Raw genomic sequence first — 22,065 nt, forward strand, 5'->3', positions numbered from 1 at the left:
TGTAAGGGGCTGAATCACCACCAATTTACAGTGTCCTCATTGATTACTGCAGACTAGAGGCCACACTCCTAACCAGGGATTAAGCGGCCGTTGCACTGTGACGCGCGAAAACCCTAATGGCCGGAAAAACAAGCAATCCTCGGGCTGTTGACCGAGGCGGCCAAGGACTCGGGCGACAGGTCACAAAACTCCAGGGGCTATAAAGCGCGGCAGCCCAAACCCCGTGGGGTTCAGAGAGCAACCTGACAGCCTCTGTCTACCGCCCAGCCCCGCGACTGAACCGCGCGCTAAACGCCACGTGAGACAACGCCCGCCCCTGGAGCGGCGCGCGCACCCGCCGCAGCACGTCGCGTGCCTCGGCGGGCGCGCGCGAGGTTAGCGTCAGTCCTCGCAACTTCCGACGCAGCCCTGGGTTCAGGTTCCGGGGCGCCGCGGAGCTCCGGGCCTGTGAGTGGCAGGCGGCGCTCTCCGGGCTCCGGGGCCGCGGGCCCTGCGGCTGCCGGAATGGAGGAGGCCGGAGTGGCCGTGACCACGGCCGGGGAGGCTGAACTGAACTTGTCCCGCCTCAGCGTGTCCGCCGAGACGCTGGAGTCGGAGCTGGAGTCGCGGGGCGAGGAGCGGCGCGGCGCGCGGGAGGCGCTGCTGCGTCTGCTGCTGCCGCACAACCGTCTGGTGTCCCTGCCACGGGCGCTGGGCAACGGCTTTCCGTACCTCCAGCTGTTGGACGTGAGCGGCAACGCGTTGACCGCGTTGGGGCCCGAGCTGCTCGCGCTGCGCGGCCTGCGCACGCTGCTGGCTAAGAACAACAGGCTCGGCGGGCCAGGCTCGCTGCCCAAGGGTCTGGCCCAGTCGCCTCTCTCTCGCAGCCTTCAGGTGCTCAACCTCAGCGGGAACTGCTTCCAAGTGGTGCCTGCCTCCGTGCTGGAGCTGCGCGCGCTGCAGACCCTTAGCCTGGGCGGCAACCAGCTGCAGAGCATCCCGGCCGAGATCGAGAACTTGCGGAGGTGAGCGGGTCTCTGCCAAGGAGGAGGGGGGCCCCGGGCGGGTGTCTGGCCGCCTCTGGGCGACAGGCCTGTTTCTTGGCGCCGTTCAATTGTCACGTAGTTGTCTTCTTCCAGGCTCTTCTTTAATTCTTCTAAACTGAAAAACACAAAAGTGCTAAAAAAAACACAGTCTGGCAGTGAATACTACCCGGGCTTTTCGGGGAATCTAATATGATCTTGTGTGACGGCGTTTGGTATGTTGTGTTTGCCCTGTGCAGATTTTCGAGGCAATTTTTCTGTCTTTCTTGGGTCTGAGGGAGTGATCCCAGCTGAATAGCTTCATAAACAAATGTAAATCTGAGTTGTCACTTCCTTGCTCCAAAGTCCTTAGTGGTTTTCCACTCCTGTAGATCTAACCCTTGCTTTCCACTACATTTACTGCCCCCTATTCTCTGCAGCAATACCAGCAATGCCGTAGCCCCCCATTATGGGGGATGGAAGGGGCTACGTTTTCAGACCCCCAGTGGATATCTGAAATCTCAGATAGTACTGAACTCTGTGTGTACTATGCATTTTTCTATGTATACGTACTGTGATAAAGTATAATTTATAAACTAGGCACAGTGAAAAGTTAACAATAATTAAAATAGAACAATTATCACAATATACTGTTATATAAGCTATGTGAATGTGGGCTTTTTCTGTTCATGTCTTCCACCCACAGATTTAATGCCCTTTTCATCTTAACTAAGCACTTACCAAGCACTGTGGCCATACCTTATGCAGTTTGAGGTGGGACTGCAAAACTGGCATGAATTTATTTTTCCTTCACAATTTCATAGATGGAAGATTCATTCTTCCCTTAGATCTTAGCAGTCTGAGCATATGATTTTTACCTTTCTTTTTAAATAGAGAACTTTCACCTTTTCACTTAAAGGAAGCATTTTACGATTTTTCTTTGGCATATCTGAATTGCCAGCATCACCACTCTTGCACGTTGGGGCCATTATTAAGTAAAATAAAGATTTACTTGAACATAAGCACTGCGATACCATGACAGTTGACCTGATAACTGAGCCGGCTACTAAGTGACTAATGGGTGGGTAGAGTATGTAGCATGTATATGTTGGACAAGATGATTCACAACCCGGGTGGGATGGAACAGGATGGCATGAGATTTCATCACGTAGTTCAGAATGGCTTGCAATTTAAAACTTATGAATTGTTTATTTCTGGAATTTTCCATTTAATATTTTCGGACTGTGGTTGATCACAGGTAAGTGCAAATGTGAAAAACAAACCACAGAAGAAGGGGACTACTGTACTATTTGTAGAATTCAGTGAGCCATGCAGTTTTTATCAGCACGTGTGGGTGTTCACTAAATATGTGTTGTACATGACCTGTTCCCTTTGCCTGGAGTGTTGCCTACACCTAGAAAACTCCTATTCATCCTTCAAAACCCATCTCGAGGGCCATCTCTTTGTTTTTTTTCTTTACTGCTTCTGGACAACTAATTTATTACCTATACTGTACTTCCTCTGTACTTAATTCATGCCAATATTGAATTCACCCTATTGATTATAATTCCTTGTTTACAGGTCTGCCTCACCTACTAGATTACTCAGTAAATGTGTGTTGATTTAAATGGAAGGAAGAAGCAGAGACACAGGTAGCAAAAGTTCCCTAAAGGTGCTCTGCAGGGGAGTGAAATGAAGCACAAGAGAAAGTGTATTGTGCAAAGTGAAAAAAAAGTGTCTTCCATCTGTGAAATATTTTCACATCCTTTACTGAATTTTTTGAGATAACAGAATGTTAGAACTGGAAGGGACCTCAGAGTGGTGAAAAGAACATGGGACTGAGAATAAGAACTCTTGGTGTCCCAGCCTTAGGCAAGTCACTTGAACATATTCTGACTACAGCCTCCTAAGCTACAAAAAGGCATTTGGACAAGATGTCTTTTCATTTACTCATCAACAGATATTTATTTAGAACCTACCATGTGTCAGGTGATGAGGATACAGTGTGAACATGATTCTGCCCTCATGGAGCTAACATAACAAAAGAGACATTAAACCTTATTTAATTACAGCTGTTGTAAGTCCTATTCAGACGTACAGAGTGCCTTGAAATGAAATAACAGAGGGACCTGACTTAGTTTGGTTCTTGCGTTTGGTTCTCTAACATTTGAATTGAGTTTTTAAAGGAAGAATAAGAATGAACTATGAGAGGGTAGGGTGAGCTCAGTCCAGGTAGAAGGAACAGCACATGTGAACCCAGAGGAAAGGAGGACATTGTACTAGAGTATAGTGAGAAAATGGGCAGGAGGGAAAGTGGCAAATAATTATTTGGACCAGACCCCAGGTCATGTCAGATCTTGAAAGCCCTGGTAAAGTTTTGATTTTATTCTAAGTACACTGAGTTTTAAGCGCATCTCTCTAGTTGATGTGTAAGAGTGGAGTGGGGAGAGGGTGGAGAGATGAGATTTGAGGGTTGGTTAGAAGGAGGTCATTCTAGTAGAATGAGAGGTGATGGTGGCTCTACCAGGGTGATGCTAGGAGAGATAGAAGGGTTTGAGAGAAATTTAGATGCAAAATTGACAGGCCTTGCTAACTTCTAATTTTGGTGTTACACAATTCCAACCTTCTCATTTGAATTTTCTCAATATACTAAGAAAAAATCCAGAGCCAGTATTATTTCCATCACATGGGGAAAGGTGTAGGCAAAAATACCATTTATTGAATACTTACAGTGCAGTAGGCCCTGTTGTAGTGTTTTAAATATGCTTTTTAATTCTCACAGTATCTCTGAGACAAGAGGAAGAAACTGAGGCTCTAAGAGGTTGTCATAAGATCACAAAGCCAGTGAGTGGTGGAACTGGATTTTACCTCTGGGATCTCTGAGTCCAAACTCGAATTTTCCACAGTGACAGAGCAGGGCTAGAATCTAATCTTTCTGACTTCTCTTCTGTTGCTTATGTAATCAAGAGGGTTGGGCAAAGTCGTTGCCTGGTTGACCTGATTTTTTGGGCTAATAACAGTTTTTTGGTCGTTGTGCCTTTGCCTGTAATCATGTGTGGGATCTTTTATGTCATATTTTAGTTGTATGCTACATTTCTCTTTACTGATAAGAATTAGTAAAGTTTTAGGCCATGCTCCAAATATAAACTGGTTGAATGTAGGCTAAGAGGGTCATGTCGAAATTGACTCTTAGAAGTAGAAACAGCCTAGGCAATGGCCTGATTTACCCTCTTCTCTTTACAGATAAGGAAACTGAGATTTAGCATCCGTGACTTGCTTGAGGCCAGATAGTGACAGTGAGATTCGTGTGGTTCAGCCCTCAAAGGCTGCTTACTGCTCATTGCTAAAACAATGCATTAAAGATTCAAAAGTGTAGAGGTGGAGATTCAGTCACTTAAACCCTAAGGCAGTTGTCCAAGAAAACAGTCTTCTCTTAAAATATACATGAACTCCTTAAACCTCATAGGTAACTGTGATGTATATTGTATACTGTGCCATGTTGCTTTTAAAACCAGATCAGGTGTTTTTGGACATTAGGAAGATATCTACCCTGTTTAATAGCAATTTTTAAAATACTTCAGAGTATATTATCCATGTAAAGGTTTCCTTTCTCCCCAGCCTTCATTTCAGGACATTTAAACTTTTACTCTCAATTCGCTCAGACATTAACTGAGGAAGAACTTAATAACTAATCAGTCAATGGGTAACAGACTTTAAGAAAACGAAAGCTTTGGGGCTGTTTGATACCCAGGATACTAGATACTGGAAGAGTAGGTTTGAGCACAAGTGAGTTTCTTTGATACCATTTCCCAGTCTTCTCAAGTAATGCCTTTTTCTGCTCATGATTCTCCTCTCACTGTTTGCTTGATGTGGTTTTAGAAATTAAACACGATTGTGATAGAAACAAAGCTAAATATTAATGCCCTGGAATGTTTGGACGCTAGTGTGCAGTAAGTTGATATATTATAGGAGAGGTGACTAGACCAGATAATAAATAGGATGTGATAAAGTTGAAATAAAAACACTTTTCCCCATCTAAAGTCACATACTGAGTTTTCCTCTGGTTCTCAGCTTCTTCCCTCCAACTTCTTTCTTTTATTGCCTTAGTTTGGGGCAAGTACCAAATGATGATTTCTCCATTTCTGCTTCTACTTTTGAACATATGTATTTTAAAAGCCTGTGGTGAGTGATGGTATTTGAAAGTGATTCAATATGGGTATTCTGTCTCAAGAAAACTCTTTATCCACAAATGGATGGGTCTTGTCTTTCTGTGTTTCTTTTTCTGTTTTCTGCCTCTTTGTATACAAACCTCTCTCACTTTAATTTCATCTCCCTTTAACCATGTATATTTTTGTTATATTTAATGTCATTTTTATTTGGGTAGAGAAGCAAAACATTTTCTGTTTATATCTGTGGTTAAAGTTTATTGGCACTAAGAGACCCTAGTGTATTTTTTCAATGAGTCAGTGGCCCTTGCTAGAGAAGAGACACCTACTTCAGTATTCCTAAATATTGGAGAAGTGGAACTTTCCAAGAAACAAATTTAATGTTGGTCTGTCAACACTAAACAGGAAAAAAAGGAAGAATTCTTCTCTAAATTTTGTGAATGATTTTCTTGCTTTCTATACAGAGGGTGCCAAAAAAAATGTATACACATTTTTAAAAAGGAAAACTGTGTTAAAATTGTAATACTCAATACATACCGATAACAAAAGGTGAATACAAGTCAAAGTGGTTACCATCAGCATCCAGACACTTCTGATTACAGCGAACTCCTTACTGCTTGAGCAACGTTGACCAAAGTGTCCCCTTGTATACATTTTTTTGGTACCACTGGTATTTGTCAAACATTGAAAGAATTGTTCCAAGCCTGATTAACAGAGGCGCAATGCTGACAAACATTAAGAACTTTTAAATACTACGGTTATGCTTTAAATTGAACAATAGTTGAATGCATTTTTGGAAACAGTGGAGTGTGTTTTAGAAATTTAATTCTCACAAATCATTTAAAGACTTTAAGTCCCTAGAACTTTGGAAATTCTTTGTTTCAAAGGGAGAAATAAGCCTGACAGTGTAAATTTAATATGCTGGTTGTATAATCTGATTAATGATACTCATCAGTTGCAAAAGGGAATTTATATAATTTCGAAATCATGGGCTTGGTTATATTTTAGAATGTCAGATCCTTCTTTGCCAAAGTCACAGTAACTACTAAGGTTTGGCATCTTTTCTGTCTGTATGCCTCCCAACCCACTCCAGAGCATTGAGAAAAAAAGATATTTAGTAGTAACTGACCACCAGACACTAATTTCTCTTGGTTCCTGACTTAAATAGAAAGGACAATACTTAAATTTGCTCTCTGACTCACTCTTCCTTTCTTCACTTTGTTGTCTTTTCTCCCTCAGTAGACACTATTGCAAGTTGTTATTTAACTATTGAATCTTTTATAAAAAGGACTTTTAGGGTTGCTGATATTTTTCCCCAGGTAGTTTTCTCATTAAAATAATTCTTTTTCCAGGGTACTTTCTGTTTTGGGGGCTCCAAATATTCTATTCTATTCTATTCTGTTCTGTTCTGTTCTATTCTGGTAGCTCTCATCATTGAAAAATAGACATTTCTGAGTAACTGAGCATTAACTTACACCATTTTTGGTGGGACCAAAAAAGACCTGCCTAGGAAGTTTTTTCACCAGTGCTTAAACATTTACATGTAGGGGAATTCAGTCTTGTATCCAGACAGTTGATTTTTGCTACAAGGTAATATTTGAAAGACAGAAAAATAACATATTGGAATTAAAGTTGTCTGCTTTTACTAAGCATCATAAATCTAAAAGATTTACACAATCAGAAATAGAAAAAGGGTATCATTAATATATTTTTAAAATGACGAAACTTCGGATTTAAGTTGACTTTTTGAATCATCACACTTCAAGTAAGGCTGAGATTATGAAATACAGATAAGAAATTCAACAAATGGGAGAAATTATATCAGAAAATACATGTAATAAGGCAATCTGTAAAGGACTTTAAAATAAGTATGTTTCCTAACTTCAGAGAGGTAAAGGAGGGACCTTCATCAATGAAACAAGAGTAAGTTTAAAAATTGACAATTATAAAACCCCAAATAGAATTCCTAGAAATGAAAAAATGTAATTATTAATTCAGGGGGCCGAATGGTAGACTGAAGTCAGCTGATGAGTGAGTCAGTAAGCTGAAAGATCTTACAGGCATTCTCCTGAATGTAGCACAAAAAGATAAATGGAAAGTATGTAAGAAATATTAAGAGATGTGGAGAATTGATTCTGAAGTTCAACTGCTCTTTGGTAGGAATTCTAGAAAGAATAACATGTAGGAAAGGCAATGTTTGAATAACAGTGTCTGAGACTTTCTCACAGAGAGAGCACTCTAAATTGATTATCTTGACATATAATAAAACTTCAGAACAATAGTGTAAATAAAGAAAAAATATCCTAAAAGCTAATAATAATTAAAAAACAAAACAAATTACCTACAAAGGCGCAATACTGGCTGAAATAAGATAATGAATGGAACAGTATCTCCCTAGTGCTAAGGAAAAGTAACTGTCAACCTAGACTTTTATGCCCAGCCAAGCTATTTATTATTCATGAGTGGGGGGGGGGAATATCAGAGACAAAGGACTTTAAGATTAACAACCATGTTGTGTCCTTGCTGAAAGAACTTCTAAAGGCTATACTTGAGTCACACTCTAGAAAGATCATTTTGGCTGTTGTGTGGAAAATAGCTGCTGAAGTGGGAGAAGAGGAGAGTGTGATGGAAAGAGTGGGAGCAGGAAGACCAGACTGGAGCCTAATGTAGTAGTCCAGATGTGAAATCACAGAGATTTGCTTGGTACATCTTTTTCTGTCCCTTTACTTTTAATGTATTGGGTTATTTCTGTTTTAGGTGTAACTCTTGTAGACAGCACACAACTCGATAAAATACAGAATCCTTACTAAGGTCCAAAGGGCCCTCTGATCTGATCTTCCAGGGTACCTTTCTGACCTGTTTAACTATTGCTTACCTGCCTCTGTCACCCTGATTCACCCACGCTGGCTGTGTTGCTTTTTTACAACACAAGCATTTTTCCACCTTGGATTTGTACTCAAATCATTTCATTCAGATCTCCATTGAAATGTCATTTATAAGAATACTTTTATGACCACCCTATCTAGAATGTCACTTCCATCACCATCTAATTTTCTCCGTTTTTCTTTATAGCACTTACAGCTATCTGGTAAAATATACAAATTCATTGATTTATTTTCTGTGTTTCTCACTAGAATGTAACCTCCTTCAGGTGAAAAACTTGGTCTTGGGGTGGCCAGTTAGCTCAGTTGGTTAGAGCGTGGTGCTAATAACACCAAGGTTGCTGGTTCAATCCCCACATGAGCCACTGTGAGCTGCGCCCTCCTTAAAAAAAAAAAAAAGGGGGGGGAACTTGGTCTTATTTCCACTGTATTCCCTAGAATGGTACCTAGTACATAGTAGGTGTCTGTCTGGTTCACATTTGTTGATTGGGCACTTTACATGATATATAATAATATTCCATTTTTAAGAAGAGGAAACTAGGGCATAGTGAGATTAGTTGTTACACTGGTAAGTGGTGGAGCTGGGATTAAATGAAATAAATACTAACAAAAATAAAAGCAGTAGGCATTATTGATAATATTGTCCAATATTGGTGTGTCTTGCCTGCTTATCTATAAGCTCCCTGAGGATTGCATTATTTCTCTACTGACTGTACAGCACATAGCAAATCCCAAGTAAAACATTTGCTGAATAGATGAAATATGTTCACTGTAATAAAGACAATGGGTTATCTTGTCCAGCTTTTGTTTACTCTTTTTTTGTTGTTCATTTATCTTTGCAGCTTAGAGTGTTTATATCTTGGAGGAAACTTCATCAAAGAAATCCCACCAGAATTAGCAAATCTGCCTTCTCTAAATTACTTGGTATTATGTGACAACAAAATCCAAAGTGTGCCTCCTCAGCTTTCACAGTGAGTAGTTTCAGGCAGTTAATGTATACGGTAGGGTTTATATGTAGTAAAGAACTTCATGTTTTCGCAGTAAATGATAACATGAGAATTACAGTTCTGAGGTTTGCTGTGAATTGGGTTGTTTATTTTTAATGATACTTTTAAATACTCTGGTTTACTCCTCAAAATATTTGTTTAGCCTGTTTTCTGCAATCAAAAATAGAATGTCGTTTTGACATAGATTTCCCAAGTTTTATGGGATTTTGTGGATTTTATATTTGACATGAAGCATTCCTGTCCTAATGAGATAACGTTAAAGGATCTTGATTCTGGTTGCATTTAAAGTCATTCCTTTTTTGGGTATCTGAATGATAAAACAGTCCAAAAACAATCTTTAAAGCTAGCATTTATATTTCATGTAGCACATCAGAATACTCTAAGTATTCTAAACTCTCTAAGATTCCATGGGCAAAAATCCTTCATGACATTTATAAATCTGCTCTCTGATCTAGTTTCAGCACCTTTTTATTTTACTTCCATTGACCTTACTCTTAATTGCTCATTCTTATGGGGAAATCAAGTACTTCACTTAACTTTCTTGGTAGTAATCTTGCTTACCGCCATTGGGTTTTGTGCTGCATTCATTCTAGGTTGCATTCGCTTCGTTCCCTCAGTCTTCACAATAACTTGCTGACATACCTGCCTCGAGAAATCCTCAACCTTATTCATTTGGAAGAACTGAGTTTGCGAGGAAATCCATTGGTTGTTCGTTTTGTTAGAGATTTAACCTATGACCCTCCAACTCTCCTGGAATTAGCTGCACGGACCATTAAAATTCGAAATATTTCCTACACTCCTTGTGATCTTCCTGGGAATCTTCTTAGATACTTGAGTTTAGCCAGCAATTGCCCAAACCCAAAGTGTGGAGGTAAGTTATATCAGTTTCCTTGTTTCCCATTCATTTAGCTATTTTTAAAATTGATGATCCAAGTTTTGTTTTCATTAGCTGTCTTATTTCAGAGAAAGGCAGTTAGTCTCTGGTTGCCTCATCCTTTCACCCTTTTACCAGAAAGACATTTCACCCTGTCTGAATTTCTTTCTTTTTTTCTCTTTAGTCCCTTCCTTCCTTCCTTCCTTCCTTCCTTCCTTCCTTCCTTCCTTCCTTCCTTCCTTCCCCCCTTCCTTCCTTCCCCCCTTCCTTCCTTTTCTATTCTTTTCATAGTACTTTACGATTCATACACAAGGAAAAGACCTCGAAAGTCTCATCCCGTCTTAGAACTGTCATAAGATGGTAAACACTTTCTTTGAGAAGAAACACAAAGGAAGCATAAATCGTCCTAATAGCTTAAAAAGAGTCTTTCTAAAATGTTTGGCCACGTTTCATATTTATTTGAAGGACATGTTCTTAGAGTCACCATTCTGAGTATCAGCTTTACAGAGTATGAGTCAAGATATATGAGAATGGACTGAATGTGTGCCGATTTCAGAGTGTATCCTGGAATTTTGTATTCTTTTAAATCCATAGTTCACAATTTCTTGAGTTAAGACATTTGGAGAGAATTAAACAAATGTTACAATGTAAGGCAGAGAAGTAGGAATTCAGTGTACTATTGGAAATCAAAAGAGGGAGAGAGTACATTTAATTACATCTGGAAAAGATGAGATGATTCTTGAAGTATGAGTTGGATTTTCGTAGGGTAAGATTGAGGATAAGAAACTTTCCAGATGGAGAGTAAAATTGGAGATAAAACAGTATGGGGCAGAATGTTGGATGAGTAATAATTTTGCTTAAATATACAGTTAGGGTAGTAATGAAAGAATAAAAGATACTTGAAGCCAGGTTATCAAAGGGCCTGGAGTGCCAGGGGCTGTGGGTGGGAGTTGGTGATGGATGTCAAGTCATTCTATTTTGTCTCATGAAAGACTACTTCTAAAATAATCCAATCTGACAGGGATACAGAAATTTTTTACTGTTGTATGATAAATGTAGGTGCTGAGGAAATGCTACATAATGATGATCAGAGCCATGTGAGATTTTCCCTGGAAGTCCCATCATGTCTTGAAATTGTTATAAGGTTAAAAAGGGAAAAAAATGATTTAAGTTCCTGAAAGAATATTAGAAAAAAGACATGATTGGTTTAAAAAAGACAATACTCTCAGCCATTTCCGGCCACTCACTCTTAAAAGTAGAGGTTGCTGTGCTGTGCCAGAGCTGCTCTCTGTGGTTTTCTTTCCTAAGTTGGCTTTAACAGTGGCAAGGGACAAGATTCACACCAGGCCTTCAGGCTTAATAGGCTGTATCTAATCTCTTCTTTAAGTCTGTCTTTCCCGGAAATGGCCCTCTATAAGAATTCTCTTTTTTCTCTTAAGTGGTTTCTTAATCTCTTCTTCAATATACTGATGTGTCATTTATCCTACGAACAAAAATAAATTAAAAATTAAAAATTTGAGATAATATATAAAAGAACCATTGACGTTTTCGCCAGACTCATTACTGTTATTGAACTCTACACAAAAGTAATTTTATATTTTGTGAGATACTTTCTTTGTATAGTCTGAGATCTTACAAATGACAGTATTGTACTATTTTAGCTTATGGTAATTCTGTAATGTTTTATTTTGTTACTTCATCTGTCTTCAAGAAGCTGGCACATTTTGGAGGGGATTTATTATCAATATTGATTGACCAGTTTATTGAATTTATCTACTTTCCTAAATTGTTCAAAGTAACATACCATGAATTTCCCTTTTTAAAAACTATGAGTTATACTGAACTTATAGGATTAGAAAATTAGAAAGTTAATGGGGAAGTGTTAGGAAAAAAATAAATAGAAGTCATTATGTCTCCTTTGCTTGGACCCCATCTTTTTATTTTGCCCCTTATGTGCTATACACAGAGTAGTTGGTGTCAGAGGAAACTCAGGTAAGGCGTAGAGGTTGAGATTCCTCTCCAGAGAGGTGATGGGACCCAGAATTCTAGATGTTCCGGTTATACTGTACCTATTGTGAGAGCCTTCAAGGGTCAGAGCTGTGCAGTATCTTTAAGGAGCAGCTGGAACCCTGAGACACAGCAACCTCTGCTTTCCGCTTAGCTCTAGCCATATTTTTACTTACTTAGAGGACCACAGTTCAGGAGCACTAAATTAGGAATCAGAAGAGCTGATCACTCGTTTCAGTCTATGTAATATTATATAATTGTGTGGAAATCAAGTGAGGCCATTAGTGAAACAGCTTTGAAGCCTATAGATTTAGAGCCTGTGGAAATGTAAGATAGCATTTTCTTTCTTTTAATTTTGCTTCCCAATACATAAGAATGGGTACCAAAAGTCGTCTCCTTTCTGCAAATTTTGTATATAACAACTAATTCTTGAAGATTATTATTAAAGAAGCTTTGTGGGGTTTTTTAAGTTTCTTGACTGTAGAGTAGTATCAAGGAGTGGCTTGGTTGACGGAAGAAGGGTACTTTAGGTGTCCTGTAATCTCTATCAGCTGGTGTCCACCAAGTCACCCAGAGAAAACAAAATAAGTAAACAGTGCCAGTTCCATTTAAGATAAATCTCCTGGCCTTCTCCTAGCAGCCAAAATGCCACCCCTAAAACCTTCCAGTATTTCTATAAACAGCTATAGAAACATCTAGTTCTGCTGAAGATTCACAAAAGAGAAGACTGTATATGACATTTCTTCAGAATACAGGAAAAACGGTTGAAAAAGAAATTGGCTTTTGCTTTATAATGATTACTTTGTACTTATTCCTTCTTCTCTCCAGGAGTCTACTTTGACTGCTGTGTCAGACAAATAAAATTTGTGGACTTCTGTGGGAAGTACCGCCTGCCCCTGATGCACTACCTGTGTTCGCCGGAGTGCTCTTCCCCTTGCAGTTCTGCCTCTCACAGCTCCACATCCCAGAGCGAGTCGGACTCGGAGGACGAAGCTAGCGTTGCTGCACACAGAATGCAGAAAGTCCTTCTGGGCTGAGAACAGTGGTGGGAAACACTAAAAGACTGAGCAAAGGTGGTTAGAAAAGAAAATAGACTTTGAAGTTATCTAGAAACCATATCTTCATCTTGAATGTCCATAAAAGAGTCGTGCGTGATGTAAAATATTTTGTTTTCATCCACCCGTTCAGCAGGAATGAATCCAGTTCCGTGTTTGGATTCCTTGAATGTAATTCACTCTGAATGGCAGTTTCAGATTTGGCTGATTGCTTGCAATTTTCACTCCAGTTTTGCATGACTCACATAGCAGACTATTCTGAAGAGCATTGCTATAATAGACCATGAGTAGTGTAACTTGTGACAGTTGAGACTAAGAAAGAAATGATAAAAGCTGTAATTATTACCAGAGTTGTCGTTGGGTTTAGGTTGAACACTATACCATAATAGAAGTAGCCCTCCTGTGATGTATTGCCCATATGTTGAGATTACAGAGCTATTCAGATAAGCTCACAGATGGTTACATAGGACCCAAACCTTTCTGACCTACTAACTGGAAAGGAGGGGATATAACCTTATGTGGGATTTTAAAACTCTTCAGTTCTGCTGCTTTATTCTATATGACTGTTGTTACCTTTAGGTAATCCAGCAATGACTGTGATAGTGCCTTAAGAAATATGCTTTAACAGAACTAGGGAAACAACTGTTTAACATCTGAGCTCATGGCCACCTAACTTCATTTTTTGTTTAAACGTGAAGTAATCCCCTATAAATCACTTTTACACTTAATGGGAGGCCACTCTGTTGATCATTCTGTTCATCATAACACAGAATAATAGTTTTTGATTGAAAAATGCGATTTCTTTTGACAGAAAAGAGATGTAAGCTAGTAAAGCTTCTTTATATATGAGTGGAAAACTGATTTAAAAATTTTTAACAATCAGGTATGACTCCATTGCCTGTGTGTATTGAACTGTAACTTTTTCTACATTTTAAAGAAACACTAGAAAACTATTACAAGCCAAATAAAATTGGGGCCAACAATCATTGTGTTTGTACACAATAGAACAATTTCCAAAACCAGTTTAGTCATGGAATATTTTTTGAAAATAATGTATTGATAATATATTTTAAAAGTATTAACTACATTATATCCTTAAAGTATAGCAGAAAAATGATTTCACAGATTCATTGCTATTAGAAATGACCAAATTTTTAACTAATTTTAAATGCAATAAAAATTGAATAATAGTCCAATTATAGGTTGATATTATAAAATAAAATAAAATACAAAACACATACTAGCAATCATTAGATCATTAACCCATAACATGATGGTTTGTTGGTAAATGTTACCTGTACAGTAATATGCATGTCAGAAATACATTGGAACACGAGACGATCTCCCCTCTGACTTGCTGGCATTCATGACTGGGCACACAATTTCTTAAAAGCAGATTGTTGTACAGTAATGATATGTACGTACATATATTAGGTTTTTGTCATATATATTTTATTTTAGAAGAAAATATATTGTAGGATAGTTCAGGGTTTGTTTATTATATGTTAATTCATGAAACAGAGTTTCATGACTGCAGGTGTGAAACGCTGCTATAGAGTGAATTCCTTCTTCCCTCTTGTTATAATGTAAGATTATTTTTCCTTATGATTCAGAAATTTTCTATACTATATAAGTAATCTAGTATGTTTCTACTGCCTAGCAAAGTAGTATATGAGTGATAATACCATACCATGGAAGTACTGAGAAGTCTATACTTCTCCACTTAAGCCACAGCAAGCTGCATATTACAAAATTACGAATGGTAAAGGTGACTTAGGCAGTGTCTAGTGGCAAGCCCCAAATGTTTTGTAAGTAAGTGACTTAGTTTAGATACATAAAATATTTTCATAGAAAATAGTGTATTCATAGTAAAATAGTCAAATTAATAGGACCAAAATTTTCTGGCTTAAATGCCTCAGTTTACTTCCTAATTCATTACCAACTTGACCTAAGAGCTTGGGTAATCTTCTAAAAGTTAGTCTTTGTAAAATAAATGGGTACGTATGTAAATATGGTATTTAACCTTACATAACTCTTTCCAGCTTCCCAGACAGAAGATACACTGATTGAGCTTTTACAGATGTAAATAGGTCTACCCAGGAATAGTTTCTAGCCTTTGCTGTATAACGTAGATGTATACTATAGTATACAACAAAACACCTTTCAACAAAATGTTTGTTATGTTTCTCTGTATGTACATTTGAAAATCTAAGATAAGTGTCCACTGCCTTTGGTTACTTTTACTGAAATCTACATTATAGCTGTTAGTTTTATCTATTTTTTTTTTAAGTCTTTGACCTAAACTTTTACAAGAGCTGCTCATAATTTCTAAGATTTTTCCTGTTTTTCCCCTACCTTCCCTTTTTTCATAACTGATGATAATAGAAATTAACCAGAGCTGAGATCAAGGGACTTGATATACTAGAAATCAGATACTCAACTCCTGAGTCATACAGCTGACTATTTAAAATGATAAAATGATAATCTTTATTTCTTAAGTCACATGTTTGTGTTTAAACTATAGTTAGTAAACATTAACTGTATTTTTTGAGATTTATAGAATCTGCACTAATTTTCATAGTGAAATAAGTTTTTATATTGCTATACTTGGACAATTTTAGTGACCAAAACTTAGGTGGATAAAACTACTTAACCAAAGCATTAATGTGTTCAGAATGAAATTCTTCAGTGCTAGTATTTGAAACTAAAATGGGTACATCGAACATTCTTAGTAATCTTTATTCCTAGAATGCAGTTCTCATTGTCACCAAACTGAGTTGTGAAATAATCCTAGGTTTTAGAAAATAGTAAGATTAGCTGATACGCTACAAGCTTTTCATGGTGCCAGAGAATGGCTGACCTAAGGACAAGCTAGTCAGGGTTCTCGGTATTCCCTGTATTTGAATAGTGGAGGTAGGTCTGAGGGTTACTGTTCGTATTTAACTTCTAAATGTGTGCAAGAGGAGACTTTTCTAAAATTCTTGATGTTTGAAACTTCAAATTACCAAATTTAAAAGTAAAGACTTGCATTATAAACTGTACCTCAAATTTGAGAAATTTCTGTTCTGATGTAAATAAAAGTTAAAAGCATTGTAATACTAGTGCATTGTAATACTGCAGACCAGTTCGACCAAACATTGTAAATATTAATTTTAAACAAAAGAAGAGAAGGCAAAGGCTCATTGCTGGAGTGTGAAATGAAAGGAGTCTTTTTAAAGCAGCAAAGGGCAGGGAAAGAAAAATCACCAGGAATATCCCTGAGCCAAGAAAGTCCTTTAAAGCAGTAGTGAATTGTTTCAGAATTAAGTGGCCCACTAAGTACCATCTGAAAGCCTTTATCACTAATTTCTTCAGTTTCTGCTATTGGGAAGATTGTCCACCTCCCTCCATAATGAAGGGCCAAGAAGTAATAGGATTTTCTTAGAGCCAGCCTTGCTCTTTCCAAAGGGAGAACGTAGTATCTCATTAACCTGGAATTTGTGGTACAACCTTGGTTAGTGTTTACCTTTTCACTGTTTAAAAAAGAAAAAACACTAAACATAATTACTGCAAATAAAGTTTGATCTTTTAAAACATTTTATATAAAAAGTTATTCCTCAATAGTAAGATCCTTTGTAGGCAAAACTATCAGTTATAGTATGTGTATGTAAAATTAGTTAAGCTGCATTTATTTAGAAATACCTAGTTTTTACGTAAATCACCCCCTTCGTATCCCAAAATTGAGATTTCATTATGGCAATATAAATATTACTCCCATTTAGTCCAAAGTAGTGAGCTTTTAATAGTAAGCTGGGCATTTAACCACAGTGAAGGCTATTTGTATAGGTTTTTAGGCAACATGATCTGTAATACATAGTTCTGATTCCCTCTATAAAAAAGTACTTGACCTTCACTGTTTCTGCATTAAGCACTATACTCTATAACATTAATGTGATGAATTTAATAGCATTCGATTTTGTATTATCTTTATAGTCATAATCTTTTTAAACGTAGTAGTGTCTTCAGTTGTACCTTAAATCCTCCATTCTAGACCGAAAGTTTGGGGAACTATGTCATTTAGCAAGTTGTGACAGCGTTGTCATCCTTTGCATTTGACTTGAGAAAAACTGGGATCCTTCAGGGAATTAATGTCTATGAGTCTTTGAGTCTAGGGCTTCTGGAGAGAAAACCCCAATCATGCATACTGTCAGAGGAGGCCAAAGCTATAAGGAAAGGACCCTGGAATAAAATCAGTGAATGGCTATGTTCTCTTTTGTATTATTTCATAAAGAAAATTCATCTGCTACCACTAAAGGATGACAACAGTTCCTAATCATATTGTTAACAACATTATACCTATAAAGACACTGCCATGAGGCCTAGCATGTTTTGAGTGGCTTCTTTGTAATACTAGGTTGAAGAGGGGGTATGTTTTAGTATCTCTGCATGTAAATATCTTCATTCTTTTTCTCTCTCGTTGGTCCATATTGCCAAGAATTGATGTAGAAAATAACAGCTCATTAACAACACATTATACATTATTGACCACTCACAGGGTAATATTGACTAGGTGCTACTAGACTTTTCCCTAGCATTGATTTGTCTCTGTTTATCATAAGAGACAGTATTCAATCCAGTAAATATTAAAATGTATTAGTTTAATGAAGGTTATTTATATACAGTCATGCCAGAAGGCCATGATTAGAAAAACCATTTGTATTCACCAGAACTTATTTTCTTCCTTTGGCTGTGAATAAATGGGATAAAATTCCAGTTGGGGAAGAAACTAGGATAAGATTGACATCACTATTGTTGGTAGTACAAAAACATTACTAAATTGGTTAATTCTTCTGTCTACAACTGATGTTTTAAGAGAATCCTTTCAGTAACACATAGATAACATTGATGCGTTACTGGGAAGGAATATTAAACTCAACAGTCACTTTACAACAATCGTGGAGAGACCTGTGTACCTGCGACTGGTGTTTGTGGCATTTCTGAGCCCACTTTGTATTCATGAGAAACAAACAATAGGAGAAATATTTTAAATCAGTATTTTAACTTTTTTTTACAGTTTGGGACTTTAAAGTTTCAACAAAGGATATTGAAAATATATGTACTTTTGTCAAATTGCTTTTTATCTGATTTTTAAATTTTCTGTATTTGAAGTCTTGTGGATTAGGAATATCTATATCTGTGGATATATAGATATTTAAAACTTAATGGTACCAATAAATGTAATTCAGCAATCCGATTCAATAATTTTTGCATCAAATTTGTATATTACCTTGTAATGGTAAATGCTCTAAAAAGACTATTCAAGCCACTTGGATTCTATATCTCCTTTATTCCCCCAGGACACACAAAAAAATATGATCTTATATTAACTAACCCTCTGTGTGAATTTTGCTGTATCAAACATTGTGCCATATAATATTAAAAGTGTTTAGTTGAAATTGATTCTATTCTGTAAAAGTAACAGTATTTTAGTTTTACTTGATAAACATTTATTTACAAAAACTAAAATTATAATGTTGGTATTTGCCTGATTACTTACTATACTGTTGCTTACATGTTTATTGAACTTTTTAATACATGAATACACATATTAAACATATATTAGCATTTACTCTGTGCTAGATGCAAGGGATAAAAGATGAATTAGACCAGGTCCCTTTCTACTAGAGTTCTTTCTGCTTCCACAGTCTTAACAGACTTATGAGTGCATGTCTAGTAAGAAACTGGTGAGAACAATTTTCTAAGGTCGGTTACTTCTTGCATTTAGTCCAGAATCAATCTTAGCACAAAGTAGTACAGTACCAACTGAGCAACATTAATATTACAGTACTTAGTATTCTTTAGCGCCATTATTTTGGTGACTCGAGAAACCTGACATTTTTCTATATTCCAGAATGTGGGAGAATATTGTGGATGGTTATAAACTGAGGTAAACAGAATGGGTAGGAAAGATACACTGTTTCCAACACAGCTAATATTTCAAATTTGCTGAGATTGAAAAAGTTCAGCACTTCTCTGTTTTTATCTAGGAAGGCTTCTTGGTAAAGATAGGCTCAGAAATTTGAGGGCACAAGAGAAAAAACATTGGGTATAACTGATCTCTTTTTTTTTTTCTTTTCTCCTGAGGTTAAAACTGTTCCCTAACCTGCCCAGTTAGGGATTTTCTCCTCAGAACAGTGTCAGCAGAAAATTTTCTTCTTGAACTGTGTCATGCGGGCTCTCAGCTCCCACTCCCCACATAAGAACGCAGGATATGGTAAGGCCAAAAAGGAACACCCACAGAGCCCTAGATAGGGGAGTCATACCACTGTAGTCTCGGTGGTGGCTGGGTTGGAGACACAGGAGGCAGGAGCCACACCATCCACAAACCTCCATCTGCTTTTCTGCCTGCCTACCAACCAACCAACCAATGTAGTCATGGCAGTTATATCAGTGGCCCATTGGCCAAGCGGTTACAGCCGACGACCATCCAATCACAGTTGATGGTCATTTACTACCCGAGCCAGCACCTTTCCACGTGAGGCCGAGAGCCTGGAAACTGCACTCCTGGCTCTGTCCCCACAACTGCTTGTCTAACTGTAGATACCAAATAGGCCACCAGAATTGTTCAGGGCATATGAGTGATTTGGATGTGTCTCCCCACACATCCTCACGGCCAGCTTCATGAGCAAGTCCACCAGCCTTCCCTAGAATGTTAGAGCTAGAAGAAACTGAAGGTCTGAAATTGACTCACTCACTCGAGCGGTAAAAAAATTTAAGTGTTGGGGGACTTGTCCAAGACTTCACATGGCTGAATCTTGAATCCCAGCCTCTGGACTCCCACTTCAATGCTGTTTCCACTGTAGTATGCTGCTTTCTTTAATACTCTATTCTATGACAGGAAATCAGTAACAGTATTGGTACTGCATTGTAACAGGTCACCTGGTGTCAAAGCGATGCTGTCTGCTCTGCATCTCGGTGTGTGCAGATCTGGTGGGAAATCTTAGATAAATCTGAGTACACATCTAGGTAGCTCATTACTATTTACAAAGCACATTGAAAAACCTGCCTTATTTTATCCTCATGACACTGAGGTAAGACCAGATTTGGTGACGTTTGTCGGTGTCGTTTATCACACCCTTTCCCTCTGATTGAAATGAAGAAATTGACATAGACTTGAGAAAGGGATCTAAATATCAGCTTTATCAAATCAGAATTGAGCTTATAGTCTTCAGTTGAATGTAACCAACCAAATCACACACTCCCCTACAGGCGTGTCTACCCCTAGATAGCATTCTACAGGCTGACCAGAACATCACAGATCCAAAGGACGTCATGTCAAATCTTCAACTCTGCAGTGCTGCCCAATAGAGAAACTTGGAACAAGTATCATTAGACTTTGGCCATAGGAAGGGGAAAGGTGCTAGAAGGGTTTCTTCTGGGAAGCTGTTATTAACCCTACTTGAGCATTAGAATCACCGTGGGAGTTTTCAAATATTGAAATACCTGGGTCCCATCCCCAGACCAATTGAAACCTGATCTCTAGAAGTAGAGTCTCGGCATCAACAGTTATAGAAACTCCCCTATGTGACTCAGTTGCCCAGCAAGGGAGATTCTTTAGTGAAAGTCCCCTGTTGGTAACTTGATGTCAGTGAACTAGGGTTTTAACAAATGAAGAAATGGGCCTGAAGTGATGAAGCAACTTGCCCAAGTTCTCCTAAATAATGACAGAGTTGGGTTTAGAATCCATTCATCTATTTAAAAAAGACTTTTTTTAATTGAATGCCTACTTAGGACCAGGCCCTGATGGCTAATCCAATGTTCTTCTCCATGTCAGTCACTTTTTTTCTGAACTGAAAGTGTTTTGGGAAAGTAAGATGGTCAAGTGGATTGGCAGTATTGAAACCAACTGCAGCTAAGTCAGAATATCGGTTGAATCATGGAACGCAACAGCAGCAAACAGATCAACTTGAGCAGACACATGCATGAAAGCATAGCTTGGTCAAATATTTCAGGCTGTAGCCACAAGGCAGGAGACAGCCTTTCCACGGGTGAGGAAGACTTTCAAGTCATTCACTGGTTCTTTGACCACAGATAAACACATGGCTAACACTAGCAAGAAAGATAAGTGTGGGGACAGAGTCCCAGAGAGCAGTTTCCAGGCTCTCGACCTCAACGTGGAAAGGTGCTGGCTCAGGTAGTAGATGGCCATCAGTTGTGACTAGTTGGCCATCAGTTGTTACCGGTTAGCCCTTGGCCACTGATATGACTGCCGTGGCTGAGCTAGCAGAGGCGGATTGCGGATTGCAGTTAGCAAGGGGTTGGTTGGTTGGCAGAGAAGCGGACAGCAGGTTGCAGATCCCGTGGCTCCTGCTTCCTGTGTCTCCAACCCAGCCGCCAGCGAGCCTATAGTGGTATGACTCCCCTATCTATGGCTCCATGGGTGTTCCTTTTTGGCCTCACCATGTCCTGCATTCTTATGTGGGGAGCGGGACCAGAGTCCCTGCATGACAATAAGGAAATATAGATAAAAAAATCTGCCTAGAAGAAAACACTATAGTTAATCCATAAACAGATTCCCATGATAAGAAACAGTAAGAAAAGTTCAATGCAACTACACATTTTTATGAGTAATATGCATAACGTCTACCCAAGTTTCTTTTAGATGTAGCTCAGACTACATGATTATTTTACTGCTTAAATCTGAATAATCACTTAAGACCTCTAAATATATGGAAGATTTAATGGAAAAATAAACTTGTTCATGATACTGTGGAAATTCATGGGAAAGAAAGTATTCTTAAAATGTTACTGTGAATATTTCTTCCTACAAATAAAGACTGGATTTAAAATGTTGCTTTGGGAGTTTTAACAGCTGAACTAAATAAAGATATGTGAAGTAAGTTTAACTTCTTGGAAATTAAGCTTATGTTACAGCTAGAAAGCTACCATTTTAGAATTGTGTCCTTATTTTAGCCTTTGTAACCTTGACAATGACCTCTGAGGCTCTTCTTAACTTTAAGAGTCTACAATTATCTGTGCTCACAACTCCTTTCTATTTTTGTAGCTCTCAAATATCTGTAAGTTCTTACATCAC

At 38.2% G+C, this 22,065-nt stretch overlaps 1 protein-coding gene across 1 annotated transcript; it reads left to right on the forward strand.

Annotated features, from left to right (window-relative positions):
• The first annotated feature begins 225 nt into the window (after positions 1–225).
• LRRC58 (leucine rich repeat containing 58) lies at positions 226–21,824 on the forward strand. The gene is made up of 4 exons (XM_019729649.2): positions 226–1,004; positions 8,892–9,020; positions 9,650–9,927; positions 12,766–21,824. Exons 1-4 carry the CDS (start codon positions 505–507, stop codon positions 12,972–12,974), a joined length of 1,116 nt encoding a protein of 371 aa, XP_019585208.1. The 5' UTR covers positions 226–504; the 3' UTR covers positions 12,975–21,824.
• Positions 21,825–22,065: the final 241 nt, after the last annotated feature.

The sequence above is a fragment of the Rhinolophus sinicus genome, linkage group LG01 (assembly GCF_036562045.2).
Source record: "Rhinolophus sinicus isolate RSC01 linkage group LG01, ASM3656204v1, whole genome shotgun sequence".
NCBI classification, from domain to species: Eukaryota; Metazoa; Chordata; class Mammalia; order Chiroptera; family Rhinolophidae; genus Rhinolophus; species Rhinolophus sinicus.

What these genes read in the sequence shown, in the direction of transcription:
- LRRC58 (XM_019729649.2), top strand. Translation starts at nt 505, where the DNA reads ATGGAGGAGGCCGGAGTGGCCGTGACCACGGCCGGGGAGGCTGAACTG. An exon ending in GAGATCGAGAACTTGCGGAG is followed by an intron (nt 1,005 to 8,891) that starts GTGAGCGGGTCT and finishes TTATCTTTGCAG; the next exon opens with CTTAGAGTGTTTATATCTTG. An exon ending in CCCAAACCCAAAGTGTGGAG is followed by an intron (nt 9,928 to 12,765) that starts GTAAGTTATATC and finishes TCTTCTCTCCAG; the next exon opens with GAGTCTACTTTGACTGCTGT.